General features: G+C 57.6%; 1 protein-coding gene across 4 annotated transcripts in view; it reads right to left on the reverse strand.

The window, feature by feature from the left end:
* Positions 1 to 22,687, reverse strand: part of BCAR1 (BCAR1 scaffold protein, Cas family member) — a 37,676-nt gene that overhangs the window by 7,965 nt on the left and 7,024 nt on the right. For 2 of the 4 annotated variants that reach the window (XM_024556069.3, XM_071220074.1), the window contains exon 2: positions 4,522 to 5,133. In XM_024556069.3, the coding sequence (XP_024411837.2) occupies positions 4,522 to 5,133 (612 nt within the window). Of the gene's footprint in view, positions 1 to 4,521; positions 5,134 to 15,621; positions 15,680 to 16,871; positions 17,043 to 22,687 lie in introns of those variants that run through there. The other 2 variants (XM_053915307.2, XM_024556070.4) reach the window with 2 other exon arrangements.

Raw genomic sequence — 22,687 nt, forward strand, 5'->3', positions numbered from 1 at the left:
ACTCAGGCCCTCCCCACACATAGCCCTGGGGCAGCAGGGCTGAGGCAGGGCCCGCCCTCAGGCTCAAGGCCCCCAGAATCCGGTGTGCCTGCTTGTGCCCTGCCCCCCAGGCCCTGCCAGCAGCCAGGAGCAGCAGAGGGTCTCCCCAGGAGCCAGGCACCAGAGCTTTTCTCATCAGCCCAGAGCTGGCAGAGCCTCCCGCTCCTGCGTTCCCAGCTGGCCTCCTGGGCAGCCAGCTCAGCAAAGCAACACTGGGTTCTTGGGCAGGTTCCCGATAGCTGCTGGGGCGTGCCTTGGTGGGGTATCCCCCGCCCACTGCCCCCCACCCCTGCGTGTCTCAGAGTGGAGTTGGCGGCCCTCCCCAGACTCATCTCCCTCCTTGAGCCCTGGGCTTGAGTCTCCTCCAGAGAGAGCTATTTTGGGATACGGGAACCTGCCAACAGTAGGGCAGGCGGGCAGGCAGGAGCTGGTGGGATGTGGCAGGTTGGCAGGGCCTTGAAGCAAGGCCTGAGGCGTCTCCAGGCCCCACTGGCCTCTGAAAGGCGGGTGGGGACCCAGCCTCAAGAAAAGGGTTGTATACGCAAGCTCCTCTCAGCCTCCTGCAAATGAAAGAAGGCAGGCAGTGCAGGTGGGCTCTGGGGGCCGGACCCCGGGCTCTGGGGGCTGGACCCCCGGCCCTGGGCTCTGGGCAGCTTGCCCCTCCTGCAGCTGAGCTGGTGACAGTAAGCAGCCATATTGGCCAGCAAAAGTTTTCTGGTAGAAAAAAAACAGTATGGAGCCACCAGTGAGGAAGAAACGTTACAAAAACCATCTCTCCAGAGAGCTGCTGAGCCCGTTAATCAGAGGCTGCCCTGCTCTCCACATGGGGCCCCATCAGCAGAACCTCGAGGCCCCCAGGGGTGAGGAACACAGCCAGAGTCTAGGAGGAGACACAGACCCCAACCCAAGACCCACACGCTCTCTCACACACACCCCCCCCTCCGCAGTGCGGACGGCAGACCCACAGAAGCAGGGTCCCATCGGGGCGTCTGTAGAGCAAGAGCGAGGCATGAAGCTAAGGGCGCTACTGGCTATCAAGTCCCAGTGAGACGGGACAGGCCTCCCGCCCGACTCTGTCTGGGTGCCCAGCAACCTCCAGGCAGCTCGGCTGCCAGACTCCCCCTTCTGAAAAAGGGTCTCTGACTCACACGTGACCTAGGCTGACTGGCCTTGGCACACCCCCACCATACCCCCATCCGGATGCTCAGTTTCCTCCTCTGAGAAATGGAGCAACACTGGAATGCTGTGGGGCAGAGTCGGTGACCATCTTAGCTCTCACTGAGAGTGAGGGACACACCTGACCTGGGTCCCCTTGCTCCTGACCCCCCCTGCCCCGCCCGCGGCCCAGTACCAGGAGCCTGGGGAAGAGACAAAGCTCCCAGAAGGAAGAGGACTGAGCGCAGCTGTGTCTCCCCAGAGCCTGACCCACTGCCACAGCTGCGGCCCCTGACCCAGAGGCACGCCCCCAAGAGTGACCTCACAAAAACACCGCCCCCCAGGGGCCTACCTACTTCTGCCCTCAGCTTCCTAAAGCCACGCCCCAGCCCAAAGGGTTCCGACCTCTCTCAAGCCACTCTGCTCCAGGATTCTGGCCCCGCCTGCCCACTGGCCTCACTCACCCTCCAGAGTCCTGGACGCCAGGGTCCTAGTTCCCCGACCAGAGCCCTGGCAGGGTTCTTCCCTGGCCAAGCCAACCCCTACGCCAGAACCAGGAGCCTGCTTCCCAGACCCCTGAGGGGGAGGATGAGGCTTATGAAAGCACAACCTTGAAATGTGGGCACAGATGCGTGCCCACCAAGACGCCTGCCACCTCACTGTCAGACACGCACCATCAGAAACCGCCTAGAGCCCATCCCGCGGGGGAGGCGGGCAACAGAGCGAAACCCAAGGCAGCAGTCCCAATCATGCTTAGGGACCCAAAAGTGCTTTCGATATCTGATACTGGATTTTCAGCTTCTAAATGCAAAAGAATGTGTATAAGCCTGTGAAAGGCAAATGGAATATGCTAGACAAAATACACCCAGCCTTCCCAGTGACTACCTCTTCACCGGGGCATCCCCTGTCTAGGCTTTTTCACCTACTACGCATTTTCTATGACCAACAAGCATCGCTGGCACGACCATGAAATAAAGAAATAAAGACAGGTGAAATCTCGGCGCCCCAGGCCAGGATCAACGGGGCTCCGTGGGGGAGGGCAGCTGGGCCCCTGTGAGGTGAGCCCCGCGCAGTCTGAAAGCAAGCCCCTCGAGTGCAGGGCAGCAGAACCAACGACCAAAACGTGGGCTTGAGTCCGCAGCCTGCACCATGGTCTCACCCCTTTTCCTAGCCCAAGGGTTCCCTGCCTGCCCAGCCTCTCACATGCACCAGAATGGCCCGACTGCAAAGACTCAGGGAGGGAGAGGAGGGTGGGGGAAGGGTGCACCTCCCTGGGGTGCGGTGTGCAGAGCACAGACTACGGGTGTGGGGGGATGGACTGTGGCCTGTCCCAAGGCTCACCAGCTAGGCACTGCTCTCTGCCACCTCCCCATGGGACAGTGCTCCCCAGGCAGGGCTGTGCTCCTCCCACTAAAGCTACTTGGGAGCAGCCTTAGTCTGGGCTGTGCCCCTCCAGCGCGGCACGCTTCTGCCACTGGCCTGTGTCTGGCCTGGCAGCAGAAGGGGCAGGTAGGGCAGGAAGTGGGAGCCAGTAACCCAGGGTCCACTGGTGGCCAGTGTCCATGGAGCCCCACCTTCAGCCAGCCAATGACCTCTGGGCAGGCCTCCTGGCTGCCAAGCTCCACCCTGTGGGCAGGGGCAAGTCTCCCCCTCAGCCCTGGGCCGGCTCTGAGGACAGAGGCTCAGTGAGGTGAGTGAGGGTCTGTCTATGTGGTTGCTGTCTCTCCAGAGACAGCAACGATACAAAAGCAAGGCTGGGCTTGGGCCCAGGGAAGCTGATTCCAGCAGAGCCCAGCTGCGGTGCCCACCGCCCATCCTCTCCTACCAGGGACCCTGAGTCACACCACTCACTGCACTCTCCCTTTAAAGAGGGGGAGCTGGGAAGCTGGGGCTGGGAAGGCTGCGAGGGCCTCCCTACTGGTGTGGGCTGTTTCTCAGGGTCCTCCTGGGAGAGCTGTAGAGGGTGAACAGGGAGACAGTCCTCCAAGTCCATGGGACTTCTGTTTCCGGGACTCAGGAAACTCCACCCCCCAACTCCTGAAGGGACGTGTGCAGGGGAAGACACAGGCCAAAGGTGAGAAAATGGTACTTCTGACTCAGCCCAAGGCAGCCCCCTGGGCCTGGCCTCCCGCCTCAGTCCTGCCTCCTTCCTACAGGCAGACGGACTGGGGAGGGTGCAGGGCACAGAGCCTTGTCCTCTGGCCCAACATCTGCTGTCAACAGCTCACAAGGGGCTGGAACCAGGGTCTCTCTTGGGGTGACCCCTACACTGGCAGTCCCACAGGCAGTGTCCTTCCCACGGTGCAGGAGGCACAGACCAATCACCCTGTAGGTACCCGCAGGCCTGCTAACATGCCCCAGAAGAGGAGAAGGGGTGGGCACCTGTGGAACCAGGAACGCCAGAAGATGTGCCTCACCCCTACCCAAGGGGCTGACGTGTATCCCCAAAGGACTCAAGGGAGCCCCCAGGCACGTGGCATCTGGCCTCTCCCCTTTGTCCCTTGCTCCTTTCCTGCTGGCTGGGCTGCAGACACGTTGGCGGCAACCACTCCAGCCCAAGAGACCCAAGCCCTTCAATGAGGAAGCCAGAGCAACAAGAGGGAAGGAGCCACGGCCCCTGACGGGCACGGAGGTGCTGCGTGAGCTCCGCACTACTCACCTCCACACCGCTCCTCTCGTCCACTCCATCCTTCTGGGAGTTCGGCCACACTCCCCAAACTGCTGCACTGCCCGCAGGGCAAGATTTCTCCCCTTCAAGTGCCACCCAGCGCTCAACCAAACCTCCCTCCCCTTGCTGGGCTCCCTGACCCAGCCCGGGCCCTCGCTGCTCCCCGCACCCTCCACTCTGCGGGAAGAATGACTTCACTAGGACAAGGACTGGGCAGGTCACTCCTGCTCAAAACCCTCCGCCTTCGGGAGAGCATCTGGGTCTTAGGTGGCACCAGGGCCTGGGAGTGTATCCCCAGCCTGCTGCTCTGGCCCCGCCAGCCGAGCCCTACCTGCCCACCACTTTTCCACACCTCCAGGCCTTCGACAGGCTTCGTCCTCTGCCGGTGCCACCCTCCCACTAGGGTTGTCTGCCAACAACCACCTCATGGTCCAAGGCCAGCTCGATGTTTCCTCTCTGTGTTGGCCCAGGCTGTTCAGACCCATCAGCAGCAGCAAAATGAACACATTCCCCAAACACTCACCTCTCACCTTTGGCCCCAGACCAAACACACAGCCGCTGCTGGAGCCCCAGAGAACCCAAGGGTTCTGGGGCCCAGAAGCCTGGGTCTGGGCGAAATCCACCCGAAGGGCTGCCCAGCCATGCCAGGGTGGCCTTACCTTTGCCGGGGGCTTCGTCCCCTCCCAGCTGCGCGCATCCATGGACGGAGGGACCTGGTAGATGTCATGCCCTATCCCAGCAGAAGGTGGCACCTGGTAAATATCCTGGGTGGAGTTGCCAGGCGCTGGAGGCACCTGGTAAAGGTCTGAGGCTGGACTGGGGAATGGGTGATGGGGCATCTGCTTTGAGAACGTGGACGTCTGCTTGGCAGGGGGAGACTGGAACTGCACGCTGGGCCCAGGGGCTTGGTAGAGGCCCTGCTGGGTCTTGCTTGGGGTGGGTACCAGGTAGACACTGTCAGGCTGGGGTGGGTAAGTGACAGGCAGCATGGGCGTGTACGGGGCAGTTGGGTTGTGGAGGCCAGGCTGGGGCGGGGCCGAGGGGGCAGGCGGGCCAGGGCCGGGCCCTGCAGGCTTCTTGTCGTGCATGCCCACCAGGATCTTGAGGCGGTTCCCGGGCACAATGCCTTGGCGCCCATGCAGTGAGCAGAGCCACCAGCCGTCCAGGCCCTGTGTGTCCCGCTCCAGCACTGTCATGATGTCACCCTTGCGGAAGGAGAGCTCATCCGGGGACTCAGCCACGTTGTCATAGAGGGCTTTGGCCAGCACGTTCTGGGGAGAGAGGACACAGGCGGGCATGAGGGCAGGAGCACGTGCGGGGGGCCTCTGAGGCCTGCATAGCCCCCACGTCTCTCCCGAGGAAGTGACCGGCCGCTGTGCCGGGAGAGGAACTCAGCAGGGTTTGGCACGCTCCTGGCACCGCTGTCGCCATGGCCTCCAGGAGAAAGACCCAGCTGATCCTAAAATTTTTTCCAAAGGGGCCTGGACAGCACCTCCAGGTCCTCTCAACTGCAGCCCCCACCTACACTCCAGGGAGGGCACCCAAGATACCCTTAACCACCACCCCCAAGGTCATACTGCGTCCTGGGCCAGCACTGGGGCGGGCAGCGATGATGGCCACAACAGCCACCCATTCTGGGAAGAAAAGAGGACGCACACCCTCCCTGCTGCGACTCAACAGTCCCGCTGCCCCGCCAGTTCCATCAGCCCAGAGGGAAACCCAAAGACAGTGGGGAGGGGACGCAGGGACAAAATGGCCATCATCTGTGTCAAAATCCCAACACACCAGAAGAATCCATAACTGATGAGAATGGAAAGTCTTAGAATAGATGTCACACGATAACAACAAAAGTTACAAATTATGCAAGAATTAATCAAGCAAAGACTGCAGGGAACCTCAGAGAAAGGAATGTTTAGCTTCTGCCACAGGGCTCAAGGAGAAACCTGAATGAGGGGGAATGTGCGGAGTCCAAGAGTCCGCGGAAGCGCTATAAACACCACGAAGCCAAGTGCGCTTAAAGTTACAGTTACCATCAACGTGACAGCAGAAATTGTTGTCGAGGAATCTGATCAAAGAAAACAAATCCTTCTAGAGTTAAATGTGGAAATAAGAGGTCCGCCCTGGCTGGTGTGGCTCAGTGGATGGAGAGCCGGCCTGAGAACCTAAGGGTCGCTGGTTCGATTCCCCGTCAGGGCACATGCCTGGGTTGTGGGCCAGGGCCCCAGTTAGGGGACTCGAGAGGCAACCGCACATTGATGTTTCACTCCCTCTCTTTCTCCCTCCCCTCCCCTCTCTAAAAATAAGGAAATAAAATCTTTTAAAAAATCAGATTAATTCTGGGGGAGAAAAAAAAACCCACCAAGGGGCACTCGGCACTCCCCTTCCCAGACACAAATATGTGCCACGACCCCAAACCAGTGAGTGGCACAGGGACCAAAGAGCCGGGACAGGGCTCAGGAAGGGCCCCTGCTCTGTGGGAAGCTCATGGCTGGCACAGGTGGTGTCTCCAAGCAACTGGGAAGAGTGAGACTGCATCACAGATGATATTAAGAAAAATTTCACTCTGTAGGAAGAAAAATCCATCTGGACACTTGCCTCCTGTTATGAACAAGGGCAATTAGAGGTCTGACTGTACAATGTGCAACTCTAGAACTAATAAAAGAAACAATTGGGGGAGAATATCTTTGTGACCTTGGGATGGGAAGAAATTATAAAACAAAACCTCAAAACACAAAGACCCCCCAAAGGCGCAAAACGTAAGCTGACTGCGACAAAGGCAGGGTGAGAACCACCAAGAGACGAGAGAGTGACCAACCTGGAATGTGGGGCACTAGTCCAGATCAGTAAGAAAAAGGCATGAAAACCAACACAACATGAAGAATGCATTTTCCAAAGCGGAACGCAGAATGGCCAAGACCGTCACAAAGAAAGCTCAGGGCTCCAGCCAGCAAACAGGGGGACACATGCCACTCTGCTCCGTGGGCCAGCCGCCGCCCAGGTGTCTGGGGGTCCTGCTGGCCTCACCCTCCTGAGTTAGTGTAACAAACGGGAGATCTACATGCTGGAGCCCTTTATTGTAAGTGTTATAAACATCTACAAAACAATGTTAAGCATTTCTCAGAGACACTTATCCAGGGAGATTCCAGACACATTACGTTAGCATGGGTGCTTCTGGAAGAGGGACGGCGATGAGAGAGACGTCAGGACTAAATGGGAAAAATAAAGCAAAACAAGGGCAGCACCCTCCAACCCCACTCTTGGCGGCTGTAATTCTCCTGTTAATTTGCACAGCCACCCAGAAGTGAGCACTGATTCGAGGTTTCATTAGTCAGCAGACCCCCCCAGAGCAAGGACATGAGCTCCATGTGGCTCAGGCACAGGAGAGGCCCTGGGGAAGCCTGTGAGGTCAGAGGCAGAAGGATTAGGGCACTGGTGACACGGAGCCGCAGGCACAGAACCTCACTGGAGGCAGAGAACCCAGGGGCCAGGAGGCCTTCGGTTTTCAGCGCTCGGCCCCTGATGCCGCTGCTCCCCCTGCACAGGTGCCAGGCTCACACTGGGCTCAGAGATATCACAGAATTTTCCCCTGGCTGGAGGGCCAAGGTCATTTCCAAGGAACTAAGGAGGCTCCTGGGGAAGACGCCAGGTCAGGGCTGTTTTGGCCTTCTAGGGCAGCAGAGGCCCAGGCCTCACACACGGGGAAGCCAGGTCTGTGGAGAAGACAGTGCCAGGCCAGCTGGGCTCCCGACCCACCAGCTAAGCCTCAGCTTTGGTTGCCCTCCTCTAAGTCTCCAGAGATCTGAGGACACAGAGCCTGGTCTGGACCCCTGGCTTGGGAATGGGACCTGAGTTCTGGCCACCCACTAGCTGTGTGACCTTCCCCACTGGAGCCCAGTCTCTTCCCCAGGACTCCATCTGCAAGGAGTCAAGCAGGAGCTGGAATTCCAGGCAGAAGGAAGAGCCAGGCCTCCTAAGGCTGGAGCAGGAAGTGTGAGCAGGGGCCCTGGGGCAGAGAACAGTGAGGGTGAGACCTCACTCAAGCCCAGGAGCGAGGACCCAGGCCCCTCCCTCCACCCCAGCATCTGGGGCAGCAACTGTGCTCTGAGCTCTGTCTCCCCTGCCTGCCACACTGAGGACCAGGGAAGAGGGCCCACATCAAGTCTGGAGCATGTGCTCCGAGCCTCAGGGCTACATGCTCCACCCTGGGGAGCGCCAGCTGGGAGCTACTTCTTCAGTGCAGCTCAGAGCCCCCAGGCCACAGAAAGGGCCAGAGTCAGGAAACTTGGGAGCCAAGAGGGCAAGACCCAGGGGAGGAGCCAGCCCAGGCAGGCAGCTCAGAGTTCAGGGAGGACAGAACTGGTGGAGTCACCCCAGCACCAAGGTGCGCACCGGGGCAGAGGCGCTTAGAACGGCTGATTGCTGCACACGGCCCACCGAGAGTACCAGTTACAAATGCACAGAAGTGTGGATCACGTCCAATAAAACGTCATGCCAACTTCAATAATGGGGAGATGGTAAGAACACCAGTGTTAATGTCTGCGATGACGAGGAGGGGTTTTCTCTTCCTGATTTTCAGAGTTTTTCAGTATGTATTTAACAAGCATTTCTTTGCTTTGGGGTTAAAAAAAATACACATCCTGAAGAAGAAAACAGTGGACTACCTTCTAGGCTCCAAGGCAGGATAGGACAGAGGAGGCCGAAGCAAGTCCAGAGGCAAGAGCCCAGGGAGAAGGAGGCAGGGGCGGGGCTGCCCTGCGGCCCACTAGGGCTCAAGGGCCCCATCCCCAGGCTGCCTGCAAGAAAAGCAAGTTTCCCAAATATGGTCTGCAGCCGCCCTGAGGCCTCAGGGAATCATATCCCCGCCAGAGGGCGGGACACCAGGTCTCCCTCCCCCAGTGACCCCAGAACACAGAGCCACCCCACTGGGTCCCCCCAGCCCCTGCCCTGGTGACCACAGGAAGTGCCAGCGGAGTGAGTCACAGAAAAATTCCCCTCAGGCCCAGTCAGAGGGGGCGGGGTGCAGACAGAGGGGACTGCCCCTTGGAGGCCCCTTACCTCTCAGGAGGAGGGCAGCCCCAGGAAAGCTGGCAGATGGGCCTCTGCCAGGCCCCAAAGACAGGGCTGGGCACTCAGGGAGGCTGGAGTGCTGTGCTGGAGGCAAGGTCCAGTGGGGGAGGAGGAAGGGAAAGCAGAGAGAGCACACTGGGCCCAAGAAGCTACTGGGACCTCCTGTGCAAGGGTGGCCAGCCCCCACCGCCTCAGAGTGACTCCAAGAGCAGTCAAGAGCTGCTACTATATAGTCCAGGGCGGCTGGAGCCAGGCTGGAAAGCACCCCTTGGGCTGGGCACGTGGCACTGGGCGCCTGGCACCAGGAGCTCCTCGCCTGCATCAGCTGGTGGCCCTGCCCAGAGCCCCGGTGGCAGCCGCTCCACAGTGCGGCCCGTGAGTCCTGGGCACTGCTGGCGCCACAGCACTCCAGCTGGCCGAGCCCCGGCCCCTTTGGGCCTCTAAGCCTCCCCAGCTGCTCCTGAGACAAGCCCTCCTTCCTTCTCTCCCAGTCACTCAGCAGCAGCTAGGACCAGACCTAGGGGACCTCAGGCAAGTCCCCTAGTTTTTCTGAGTGCCCAGAGCCCTTTGCTAAATTGACAGTCCTGGTTTCACAGGATTATCCTCTTGTTTAATAAAAGATTCTCCTGGCTCTACTCTTGGCCAGGTACTGGGCCAGGCCCTGCAAGGCGGCCCAGGCCTAGCTCGACCAGGCCCCTGTCCACAAGGGGCTTACATTCCAGTGGGGCAGAGAGACACCAAACAACTCGCTAGGGCTGGGGGCAAAATTGTGGTGCCAGCATGCAAGGGGCTGCTGCCCAGACTGCCCAGCTGGCCAAGGGCGGTTTAAGAGACTTCTGGCCAAGATGGAAGAGTAGGTAAGTAAACATGCTTTGCATCTGCGCACAACTACAGCAAAAATTACAACTAAACTACAAAACAAACATCACGCAGATTTGGCAGAAAATCGAGCTGTATGGAAGTCTGACAACCAAGGATTTAAAGAAGCCACATTCATCCAGATGGGAGCCTTTTCTACAATAGGCCACACTACTAAGACAGGGAGTCACAGCAGCTCTACCTAATACACAGAAACAAACACAGGGAGGCTGCCAAACTGAGGAGACAAAGAAATATGGCCCAAATGAAAGAACAAAACAAAACTCCAGGAAAAGAACTAAATGAAATGGAGATAAGCAATCTATCAGAGGCAGAGTTCAAAACACTGGTTGTCAGGGTGCTCACAGAACTCATCGGGCACCACAACAGCAAAAAAATACCCCGGCAGAAACGAAGGCTGCACTAAGTGAAATAAAGAAAAATGCACAGGGAACCAGCAGTGGAGGGGATGAAGCCGAGATTCAAATCAACAATTTGGAACATAAGGAAGGAAAAAAGCATTCAATCAGAACACCAAGAAGAAAAAAAGAATTTAAAAAATGAGGACAGGCTAAGGAGCCTCTGGGACATCTCCAAACATACCAACATCTGAATCGTAGGGGTACCAGAAGGAGGAGAGGAAGAGCAAGAAATTAAAAACTTATTTGAAATAATGATGAAAGAAAACTTTCCTAATTTGTTGAAGGAAATAGACATACAAGTCCAGGAAGCTCAGAGAGTCCCAAACAAGTTGGATCCAAAAAGGTCCACACCAAGACACATCATAATTAAAATGCCAAACATTTGTTTGGGTCCCATAAGACTATCAGCTGATTTCTCAAAAGAAACCTTGCAGGCAAGAAGAGGCTGGGAAGAAGTATTCCAAGTGATGAAAAGTAAGGATCTACATCCAAGATTACTCTATCCAGAAAGTTATCATTTAGACTGGAAGGGCAGATAAAGTGCTTCCCAGACGAGGTAAAACTAAAGGAGTTCATCATCACCAAGCCGTTACTATATGAAATGTTCAAGGGACTTATTTAAGAAAAAGCAGACCAAAACTATGAACATTAAAATGGCAACAAATGCACAACTATCAGCAACTGAATCTAAAAAACAAACTAAGCAAACAAGCAGAATAGGAACAGAATCATAGAAATGGAGATCATTTGGAGAGTTATCAGCTGGGAGGAAGAAGGGGGAAAACAGGGGGAAAAGTACAGGGAATAAGAAGCATAAATGGTAGCTACAAAATAGACAGAAGGAGGTTAAGGATAGTATGGGAAATGGAGAAGCCAAAGAACTTATGTACATGACCCATGGACACGAACTTACGGCGGGGGAGGGGGGGCGATTGCTGGAGGGAATGGGAGTACTGGATGGAGGAGGGCCAAGGGGGAAAAACCTGGACAACTGTGATGGCATAATCAATACAATATATTTTAAAACGTGCAGTGCCAACAATACGAGGAGGGACCCAAAAAACCCCGGAATTTATTTATAAATAATTGTGTATTTATTATTACATGTTTAAACTTCAGTCACCTTCAAAGTACCCTTCATTTGATTCACCTATCAAGACTATTTTTCCTGCTCAAAACAGTTTTTGAACTTGTTGATTTTGATGCCTTTTAGTGCTTCTGCTGTCTTTTCTTTCACCTCTTCCACACTGGCAAAGCATTTCCCTCTGAGGGCTTTTTTCATTCGGGGAAACACAAAGAAGTTGCTTGGGGTGAGACTGGGTGAATAGGAAGGGTAGGGTATGGGGGTCATGTCATTTTTGGTCAAACACTGTTAAAACACTCAGCACAGTGTGGGCAAGTGCCCTTGTAAATCACCCATCATGAAATGGGCAAACATACTAAGTCTTCAAAAAACAAAAATTCACTGAAGCAAAATGCAGCCTCTCACAACAATGCCAGCTGGTACACTGATACAGATGGATTCCTAGAACACTCACCCAGTGGGGAAAGCCTGTACTACAAGGGGAATGCCCTCCAGAAGATAATTCCAGGCTTTTGGGGGTCCCCCCTTGTAATGTGAGACAGGGCCACTGCATATAGGGTGGTCAGAACTATCCTCCCCAAAGAGGTGACACTTCAGGTGACCTCATGAATAACGAAAACTAGGCAACCATGAAACCAGCTGTGGAGGAGCATACAGGCAGAGGGGAATGAACCAAGGTGTTGGAGGCCAGGGCGGTTACACTGCAGGATGAGTTGGGGCGGTGCATGGGGAGCTCAGGAAACGCTATCCAAACAGTGGCACCCCATGGCAGGATAAGCCCAGCTTGAGCTCTGGACATGTCCCCCAGGACCCAGGGTCTCGCCCCAGCTTATAAGAGGAGTCATCTCCCTCAGAGCCCGGCTTTCTAGCCTCCCTTGCCGCTGGGACAGTCAGGTGCCTCAGCCCCAAGCTCACAAGAGGATACAGCTGTAATCTCTTGGCAGGGCACGCCACCAGGGCACCATCACAGTTCTGGCAGACACTGCCAGCCACCTGTGTCCAAGACACCACAGAGGCTGCTGCCTGAGTTGTCCTTCATCTCTGGCCACCTCACACCTGCCTCTAGGAAACCTCCCGCTGTGCCTTACTCCATCTCTAAGACATGAACGAGGGTGGTGCCCCTCCAGGAAGGATCCCATGCCCCTCCACGGGCACCTGCTCCCTGTTTCCCCCACCTGGCAGTGCTGACCAATACTTCTTGTTATTGCCCACTTCATGCCCCTGAACCTCAACACCCAGGATGGGAAGGGCTGTCTCCTTCAGTATGGAACTCCCACAACCCCACGAGCACCAGGCCTGGTCCAGGATGGGTGGGCTTGGGCAGAAGCCCTCTTTGCAGAAGGCGATGTCCTGTCCACCCTGGGAGCAGGGCAGCTTCACCTGGGGAAGCCAGAAATGCCCTTTGGGGACTGCTAACCCCAGTGGGAGGAGGAAGAGGAGAATCCCCAGCCGGGCTGCATGGGTCTTCAGACGGAGCAGCTGGGCCTTGGACCCAGTGGTCACGAGTCTGGGAGAACCTCAGCCATCTGACAGTACTCAGGTCTCCCCGCTGGCTCCACTGTCTGCCTCAGGGACCTCGGGTATGCTCTGGGTGTCCTAAAACCCCGCCTCTGGGAGAGGATGCTACCGGGTGGCCCTGAATGGCGGAGACACGGTCGACAGGTTCCCAGTGACTGCAACAATCACGGCTGGTGCTGGGACTCCATGCCGGAGGCAGGGCTCTTTTGCACACTTCAATCATCTCTTTTAACCCTGTGAGACATTATAATTACCTCCATCTTACAGATGAGCAAACTGAGGCACAGAACAGTTACTTGGCGTACCACGGCCACAGCCAGCGAGCAGCGGAGGCAGATCTGGGCTGTGTGACGACGTGGAGCTGGGTGGTTCCTGGGATAACGCTTAGGTTCATGAAAGCCACGAGTGGAAATTTCACAGGCCTCTCCCTCCCTCCCTGTCCCCACCTCCAAACACACAGACACGCACACACTCTCCAGCCCCCCACACAGCAGCCTCACACACAGCAGTCACTGGGGAAACACTAGTTCCCTTTATATCCAGAACCATCTCAAGTGGGAGACAAGTTTATTTCTGGGGTATTCTGTTTGCTTGTCCCAAGAAGCCCCAGTAGCCAATGGATACAGGCCCAATGTGCGTGTGCCAACTGTAGTCTGCACCCACAACCCTGCTTACTCATGTTTGGGACGCCTCTGGAGGGGCCGTGGCATGGGCCCACTGGCCAGGGTCCTGACCACCCCCTTATTTTGCTTCCCCACCCCTGCTTCAGCTGAGGTCTCTTCCCAGACACCCCCCCACTCACATCCTCAGTGGAACCTGGGGACCTTAGCATCACTTCTCTAATACTCCCAGGGACAACTGTGTGGCCAGAATCTGGGTTCAAGTCCTCAGTGCTTGGACAGCAGCAGGCAAGCCCCTATTTGTACAGAGCCATCCCAAGGGGAGCATGACAGCCCGGCTCCTGCCCTGCCTACCTCAGGAGCCTGAGGCTCAGAGGGTAGAGCCTCAGCCCTATGCTCGACACTCAGCGGCCAGAGGACAGGTCTGCAGAATGAAGGACTAAAAACCCACCTGTAGGTGGCCATGGCCAGTACTCCTGTAACCAGCCAAGCGTGGCCGCAGCAATGGCAATAGCAGATGCCTTTGTGTCCAGGGCCAGCTCTGGGCCAGAAGCAGATCCCTTCCCCCACCCCTGCTAGGACACCCCAGGCACTGTCCTGGAAGGCGGGGCAGAAGGGAGGTGAAATGGGGGGGCCCTCCTGCTGCGGGACAAGGCATCTGCAGCCCCACATACCATGTCAGGACTGGGCCAGAGCACCCAGGAGCCTCTGTGGGTGGTGTCAGGGCGCAGCCCTACACCCTCCAGGCCATTCAAACTGCTGGCAGCTTGGGAATGGTCCCCAACCCCCTCAGAACCCGCACCACTGCTACCCAGCCCAGGGACGGATGGCCCATGCTGGCAGACCCGGACCTGTGTGCTTGACACCCTGCTGGTCTTTCCCAGTCCCTGGGGCCCCATGGGAGGATTCACAAGTCTGTCAGCAAAGGGCTCAGCATGAGGCTGACCTTTATTTCCCCCTGCGGCAGCACCAGGCCCGGAGTAAGGGTAACCACCCACAGCCCCAGATTTGTCATCATGGAAGGCAGAGGCAGAAGGGACAACCCAGAAGGGAAGGTAGGGACTTGACTCCCTACAAGGCTCTCCACCTTCATATCTGAAGCCCCAAAGAGTTCTGCCCACTCCAGTCCTAAACGAGAACTTCAGCAGCTCTTAAAGCACCACCTCTGCAGCCAAAATGCAGAGGGAGACGATGACACATAAAGTGCAGTACTCTGGCTTTAAAAAAAAAAAAAGGTACAAAATCCCTGATTTCTGGGGTGCACAGCGAAGATGGGTTGGGAGATGGAGCCCTGCCCCTTCAACCCTCTGTGGTCCTTCCACCCCAGGCCGGTTCTTCACCCCACTGCTCACCTAGAGAGAGGAGGGAGTTAGGACAGCAAGACAGAGGTGGAAGCACCTCTGAGGGACCACCTGCTTAGAGGAAGACCACCCTGAAGCCCCTTATTTGGGGGCCCTAAAGGCCCAGAGGAGAAGGAGCTGGCCCAGTGTTTACTGGAACCCCACCCTCCAAGTCTGACTCCAGCACCGTTCCTCAACCCTCCGAGAAGTCTCCTGGGTCCACACCCGGCTGATTCTGGCTGTGGGCTCCTAGAGGGGCAGGGATGGAGTTCTCCAAGCCCAGGAGAAAAGGGTGGTGGATCCTAGGAAGGGGCCATAGAGGCCAGAGGGACCCCACCAAGTTGGCAGCCCCAGCAGAGCATGGAAGTGCCCCAAAGACCAGAGTGCCCCCAATGAGGGGCGCACATGTAGGGCAGAGCAGAAGACTTCTGGATACAATCCTGCGCCTTGTCTCCCCATCTGTACCATGTGCATGACTGGTAGAGAGAGAAGCTGTCTCAGGGGCCTTTCCTGCTCTGACAGGTTGCCCTAGTGACACTGCTCTTACTTCAGGGCTCTCCAGGGCTTAGAGAGCTGGGGCCCACCCACAGCGCGCCCACAGCGCTCCCACCCGGTGCACAGCACAAACAGCCATGGCCAGAGGCATCAGGTCTCCTCCCTGAGCGGAGCTGAGTGACTGTCCTGCCCCACCTCCACCCAGTTCCCACTGGGCTCCTTCCTTGCCCAGGGCAAGCGGGTAGTTGCTCCCAGTGCCAGGAGGGTATGTCAGCAGCTCTTCCCAGACATCCCTTCCCTGCAGGCTCCACCTGTGCCCAACCCTACTCTTGCTCCTTGAGCACCCGGCACACACCTGCTCTTCTAGGTCTGTCAGCCTTGCATCCCTCAACCCCCAACATCAGTTCAGCACTCTGAAAAACAATAGGCAGAGAGGGTGAGTCCCCAAGCCCAGGGGGATGAGGAGTACCTCCCAGGCTGGCTGAGCTCTGCAGGGAAGCCCAGAGAGTACCTCCCCCTCTAGACCTTTCCTCACAATGAGAGTGCAGGAAGAGAAACCCCACGTTCTCAAGACGGATGAGGGAGCCCCAACCTCCAGTCTAGGACCTGAGACCCCAACATCTCCCCCGCACTCGGCTCTAACCCTCCCACTCTCCACACACCCCCCCCAGCGCTCAGCAAATCTCAGTTTCTCCGACTCCCTGAAATGGCCCTGGGCTCTGCCTAGCGCAGCTGCAACGAGGGGCTGGGAACCTGGGCTACCGACGCCCGAAAAGCAGTTCGTCCCTACCCTGGCCCCGCTCCCTCACTCGACCTGCGGAGGCTGGAACCCTGGGGTTGCGGTGCGCCCCGAACTCCTGCAGCTAGGACCCAGCTTCTACCGCCACTTTTGCAACCGGAGTAGGTACAGGCCGTGTCCCCAGTCCTGGAATCCAGCACAGGCGGGCCGGAGTGAATCATTAACCGGCCCCAGACTGTCGCACCCGCCACGCCGACAACTCTGTCAACGCCAAGCATTTGCTCGCCCAGCCCTTAACCCCTAACCTGGGGGCAGTACGCAGCTCGGAAACCACAGATGGACCAACAGACTGACCATCACCCCGCTTCCTGGAAAGTCAAGCCTCCTGGAAGTTCACGTTCTAGGGACCTAGGACCCCTCCTTGTAGCCGAGGAAACTGAGGCCAGGGCTCGAAGGCCCAAGGTCACTGACAAGGCGGCATCTGGCAGGGGGAGAGCGGGCCTCCTGCCAGCAACTTTCCCGGATCCAGGAACTTTCTGCCGGCCAGTAGCCCCTGAGTCCCGGCCCCTTCCAACCGCCCCGGGTTGCTCAGGCTCTGGGATCCTCGGCAGTTCTCGCCTCCCCGCACTCGGTCAGGGGCAGGAGGTGGGTCCAGGACCTCGGACCCCAGCCTTGCAGTGCCCCCTACGGAGGCTCTGGCGGCAGGCAGTTCCCAGGACCCGCAGGTCCCGCAGGAAATGCCACTCGCTTAACTCTTCCCCGTCTGGGCCTGACCGGGAGCGGGCAGAGCAGTAGCCTCGAAGCTGATTAGAGGACCCCGGCTGGACTCCCAGGCGCAAGCACCCCACCGTGTCCACCGCACTCACCAGGTAGTTCATTTTGTCCTGCCAGCTGGCCGGAGGCCCCGGCTCCCGCAGGGGCGCACACCTCGCTACAGCTCGAGGAGTTCCAAGCGCACCGCAGCCGCCCTGGTCCGTCCACCGCCTCGGCCACCACCTCTGCCACTGCCGCCGCCACCCAAAGCGGGTCCCACCTCGCCCCGCCCGCAGCTAGGCCTGGCCAGCCCAGCCGGCTCCCGGCATGCCCGGCCGCGCGCGCCCATTGGACAATGTGCCGCCCTATGCAAATAGACCGCCTGCCCGTAGAGCGCGGGCCTGCGAGCGGCAGCGGGAGTATGCGGGCACGCGCTGCCTAGTGCCTGGGGGGACCATCCCCCCACTTCCTACCAGCACCAAGCTCTAGGTGCCTTCTGAATGCCAGGCTTCAATCCTAGTACGCGTATATTTCCTTTTCTTCAAATGCACTTCTCCAACCTCTACCATCGGGAAGAATGAGCCCCTCCTCAAAGGCCTAAGCAAAAGCCGCCTCTTCTGGGAAGACTGCCGGGATTGCCCTCCTCTGCAGCCCTTGATGCGCCAACTTCAAGTCTACTTACTCCTTCCTCGCCCACCAAATCCATGCATTCCGCTCGTGTCCTTCTGGCCGTTGGACTCAGATCCGACGGCGCGAAGGCCACAGCCCTACACCCTACACCCCTAATAATAATTAATAATAACGACGACCACACGGACTCAGGTCAGGCCTCCTATATAAGAGCCCAGGAAATGAGAACTCAAGGCAGGGAGGTTGGAGGCTCAGGTGGGTCCAGGAGTAACCCAGGGGGCGCAGACCTGGGGCTCATCCTGTTCTACCAGACAAGCTGTGTTGAAGGCTCCAGTCTATTTATGGACCAGGGCTCACCAACTCCCACCTTCTCCATTGAATTGAATCCAACCTCCTTAAACTGTCTCCCCACGGTCCCGGTTCTGCTCCAGGAGCTCTGGCCCCATCTCAATCCCTCAGTCAGCCCTGTCCAGACCTAACACCCGGTGGCCCAACAACTCATCTGTTTCAGCAACATGGTGGGGGGTCTGCCGAGGATGAACCGGAAAGGAGGAGCACCACCACCACTGGGAACTGAGTGAAAAGCACTTTGGTTCTCCTGAGTCCCCACTATCTAGGCTGAAGGTCAGTGACTGTCACCCCACACAGCAGAACCAGGATGTACTGGTCCCTGAGCTTAGTCCAGGCTTGTACAGTGGTCTACAGGGAGATCTAAGATGGAACCTGCTCCAGAACCGGTCAGTTTGGTGCTTTATCTCCAGATCCTTGGGCAGTCCACATCCTGGGCTACTTGCTGAGTGCATGGACGCAATGCCAGGGAAGCAGTGGGGCAGACCTGGCTTTAGCCCATAAAATACCTGTAAACCCAGTGGATCCATGGCTGCCCCTCCACCTGACACACACACCTGACACCCAGGCCAGATGTGCCACCTTGGGCAGGCCCTCTCCTGTCTGTATGAAGGGGCTGGGCTAAGGCAGCCCAAGTCTGGCTGGTCATAGGTCCCCCGGAGAGCTTGTTAAAAAACACATTCCTAGGTTCCCCCTCCAGAAAAACTATGTGGGACCCAGGACATCTACATTTCCTCAAAGTTTCTCTGGGAACCACTAGACAGAATTCACAGCATAAGGAGTGGGGAAGGGGCAGTGGGATTCAGTTACAACCCAGCGACCCAGAGTCCTCAAGGAGCAGAGAAACTAGCTGCTGCCCTACGCCTTCCCCAAGACTGGCCCATTTGTCACCCGCAAAACAGCCTACTTCCCCGCAAAAGAAGAGCTCGCTCTCCAAGAAACACTGCCTACAGCATCCCCTCCTGCCTGTTCCCAACAGCTGTGCCCCAAAGTCAGGCAGGAAGCAGTGGGCCCCCCTAAACCCTGACCCAAACCCATCCCCAAACTGGCTGGCACCAAGGTTCCAAGGGAGCAGATCAGACCATGCGTGAGCATATGTCTGTCTGTGCAGAGGGCTGGAGGGGGTCTTTGGGTTTTCCGCAGGTCACACTCCTGTGAGGGGAGGGGCGGGGAGCAGGCCTCACAGCCAGGCAGTGTCCTGCAGTCAGGTCTCTGCAGGGATGGGAGGGGGACACAAATGTCCTGGCCCTCAATTCTGTCCTAGCTGGCCTAGGGAGGGAGGAAGTGTCTGGCTGGGAGCAAGGGAATGGGAGAGAAAGACCCTCCAGTCTCTGGAACCGAATTAGAGCAGTCCTGGGGGCGGGGCTGCTGGTGTGGGGGCGAGCCAGCGAGGGAACCCTGCTCCGGCTGAGGCATTTCAAAAATTTGCTCCTTTTCTACTTAAACTCCCTCCCCCCCAGCCTGTGCCTCCCAGAATGGCATTTCCGCTTTGGAATCAAGGCCCTAGGATCTGTGCCCCACTGTGCTGGAAGGAGGGGAAGAGGAATGCTCCTTCTCAGGCCTACGGGACAGGGGGCATGGAGGATGGGACCCAGGGGGCAAGCTATGGCTGGGCTGTATGGGGGAGCAGACCCTCCTGAGCTGACTGCTAAGGAGCTCAACTGTGACCCAGCCCTCCAGGTCAACCTCTGTGTGGCCCTGGGCCAAGGCTCTACGATCACATGGTCATTTCATGCCCACGGCAGTTCTGCAAAACAGGCTCCAAAATTAGCCCCATTCTCCAGATGAAGAGGTTAAGACTCAGTTTACAGGCCCTTTGCCCCATCCCACGAACTCCCTGCCACAGAAGGGACACAGCTGGTATCCAGGGACAGAATGGTGGGACTAGCAGACTGCAGTTTACTGTCTGCCCTGCGGCACCTTCAGGACAGGGCAGGAAGGGAATCGAGGAGCAGGGGCTCTGTAGCACTCAGAGACCCCAAAGGACAGGCAACTGAGAGTCCGGGCCAGCACTACCCGCCACAGGTTCAACCCCACATGGGTGCAGGGGACTGTGTGGACGGGAAGGAGAGCGGCTGTCTGATGAGGAGGAGCTGAGGGGGTATTGCTGGGTGGGGACGCAGGAGTACTGCCCAGAGGACCATCCCAGGAGCAGCCTGGCACCTCCAGCCAGGCTGGAGATGAGCCCACAGGGCGATGTCACCAATCCCTCCCATTGAGGCCTGGAGTGGAGCTATCTGTACAGGAAACCTGGTGGGCCCAGCACATGGGGACACTGGATCTCATCTGTCCATTAAAGTATCCACTGGGGTGAGGGCTGCTGCTGATCCCAGACCCTAAGTGGGAAGAAGAACTTGGGACCCAGCTCCCACTCTCTGGGCTTTCTAGGTCTTATTCTTCAAGTCAGACCCATTGCACAATGAATAATTCTTGCTTCAGGCCCAACAATGTCTGTTGGCAGCATTTATAACTGCAAACAAAGGGGGTGGGGCTTCCCCTAAATGCCCAACTATAGGGGACTGGTGAGGCATCCGTGGCCTCTCAATGGAATACTGTGCAGCTATTAGGATGGCTACTTTCAAAGACCAAAATCATGCAAGACAACGCTTATGACACGGGAGTGAAAGGAGCGGGCTCCAAGGGCTTGCACAGTGACTGCAGGCAGCCCTTTCCCCTCCTAAAGCCTTGGTTTTCCCAGTAGCACAGGAGGGTGGCTGGATGGGTCAGCGGATGGCCGGCTCTGGGAGTCATAGCAGGAAAGGATTTCCTGAGACCGGAGGTGAGTGCTGCCAGCCCCAGGGACAGGAAGAAATGATGTATCTGGAGGCCCATGGAGTGAAGCCTTCCCCCTGGGCCCGCCATTCAACTTTGGCAAGCTCAAAACGAGCTTCGAGCCTCAGAGCTGGAGCCAGCTCTGCATGGGTGAGGGTACGGGGACCCCTGCTGATGGCCCGGGCAAGAGATGAGCCCAGCTGCTTCAAGAACGCGAACACAGCCCTGATCCCTGTGGCTCAGTTGGTTGGGCGTCATTTGCAAAGTGAAAGGCTACAGGTTTGATTCCCGCACAGGGCATGTGCCTGGGTTGCAAGTTGGGTTGTGGGTTTGATTCCTGGTTGGGGCGTATACCAGAGACAATGGATTGATATTTTTTCTCTCACTTCAACGTTTCTCTCCCTCTCTTTCTCCCTCCCTTCCCCTCTCTCTAAAGATAAATAAATAAAACTAAAGGAAAAAAAAAACTGTTAACACAGGCTGGGCATGGTCCTTGCTGCCACCCTGGAGACCAGGACAGAACTATCACTACTCAGAGAGGTTCACGGAGGGGCAGGGCCTTGCCCAAGTCACACTGCCAGAAAGTGGCAGAGCCACAACCGTAACCCAGCTGCCCAGCAGTGTCCCCATGGAAAAGCAGCCAGGGGACCCCAGACAGAGCAGCGTGTGCTCTCTGGGGTGGGCGTTAGAGCTGTTGGCCATAAAGAGCTTTCCTATTGTCCCCTGTTCGAGGGTAGAGCGACTGACAGAGCAGTTGTCATTGCAGTGGTGACTCTGACTCTGGGAGGTGGGCAGACCCCACAGCTGGAGACAAATCCCTCCCCAGCCACCACCTCCTGGGGCAGGAGGGCTCTGGTCCTCAGCCTGCCCTCCCTTCAGCATCTGCCAGGCCAGTCCGCAGAGACTTGGATGCAAAGGCAGGGCCAGGACCAAAGTTATGGGGGCAAAGCAACCAGGTGCAGGGACATAGCTGGGGGAGGGGAACTGGGTTTGGGCAGAGGGCAGGCAGACTGGCCTCCCAGACCCAGGCCTGGATCCCAGCAACCTCAGTGTCCACCCCCTTCCTGCATTTCCCTCCCTACCCACTCTGGCTCTTTCAAGGAAATGGAAGGAGGAGCATTCTCTCCTAATTGCTTTTCTAATTTGAAAATTAAAGAGCAGCAGAGGTACCTGTAGGGAGCAGCCTGCTTCAGAAAGGGGCTCTGCTCACAGCAGACCCAAGGCTGGGTGGGGTGTGTGGGCAGGCTGGGCCCTGGGGCACTTCCCAGGGGCTCTTTGCCCCACTCAGGATGCTGACCCCAGTATTCTCAGTGCCCCCTTCTCTTCCGTAGCCCCCCTCCACTCTCCAGGTGGGGGCCTCCCTGGGAGCTGTCAGGAGCCCCAAGTGTGCACTGAGAACACTGGGGCCTGGGCATACTTGCCCCGCCTCTGGCACTGGGACACGGCTCCTGGAGCCCTGTCCCTGCCTGTACCTTAGACACTGCCTGGAGGGAGAACTGGGCTGGAGGAAGCAATGGGGGTGGGGAAGAGAGGGGCTGGGGCTCGGCTGGAGAATGGGAGGGTGGGAGGAGGAAAGGCATGGAGACAAGCCCCTGTCCTCAGGGAAAAGGCTTTGCTGGTGACTGTCCAGCTCGGGCTGGGCTGGCAGGAACATGGGCGTGGTCAAGAAGCTGGCCCCAGCCCACCATCTGCTCTTGTCCCTCCCATAGCAACCAGCCCCAGTGCATCGGGGCAGTTGGGGGGGTGACTTCACATGCCATCTGCTGTCCCCCCCATAGCCTGCTTCCTGAGGAGCACAGGTGCTCACACCCACGGAGACCCACAGAGACTCACAGGGACCCAGCGACATGGACAGAGGGGCAGAACGGGGCTGCCCAGCGCTCAGCTGGGACAGGTGAGTCAGGGAGCCAGCGGTGTCGCTGGAGGGGACTCTGGGGGCAGCGGGCTCTGAGGGCAGTGGTGTGAGAACACAGGAAGTAGTTGACACAGAGCTAAGGCGGCCACTGGGAAGGAGCTGCTTTTTCTCCCTCCCTCCTCGGGCCACACTGTGGAACATCCCACCTGCGCCTGCTCCAACCTACAGAGAAAGGCTCACTCCATGTGCCCCAGGAGAGAACGTTAAAGATCCCAGCAGGCGTGGGACCCTCAGCCCATCACTGCAGCTTCCAGAGCCTCGGTG

The sequence above is a fragment of the Desmodus rotundus genome, chromosome 12 (genome assembly GCF_022682495.2).
Source record: "Desmodus rotundus isolate HL8 chromosome 12, HLdesRot8A.1, whole genome shotgun sequence".
Lineage (NCBI taxonomy): Eukaryota > Metazoa > Chordata > Mammalia > Chiroptera > Phyllostomidae > Desmodus > Desmodus rotundus.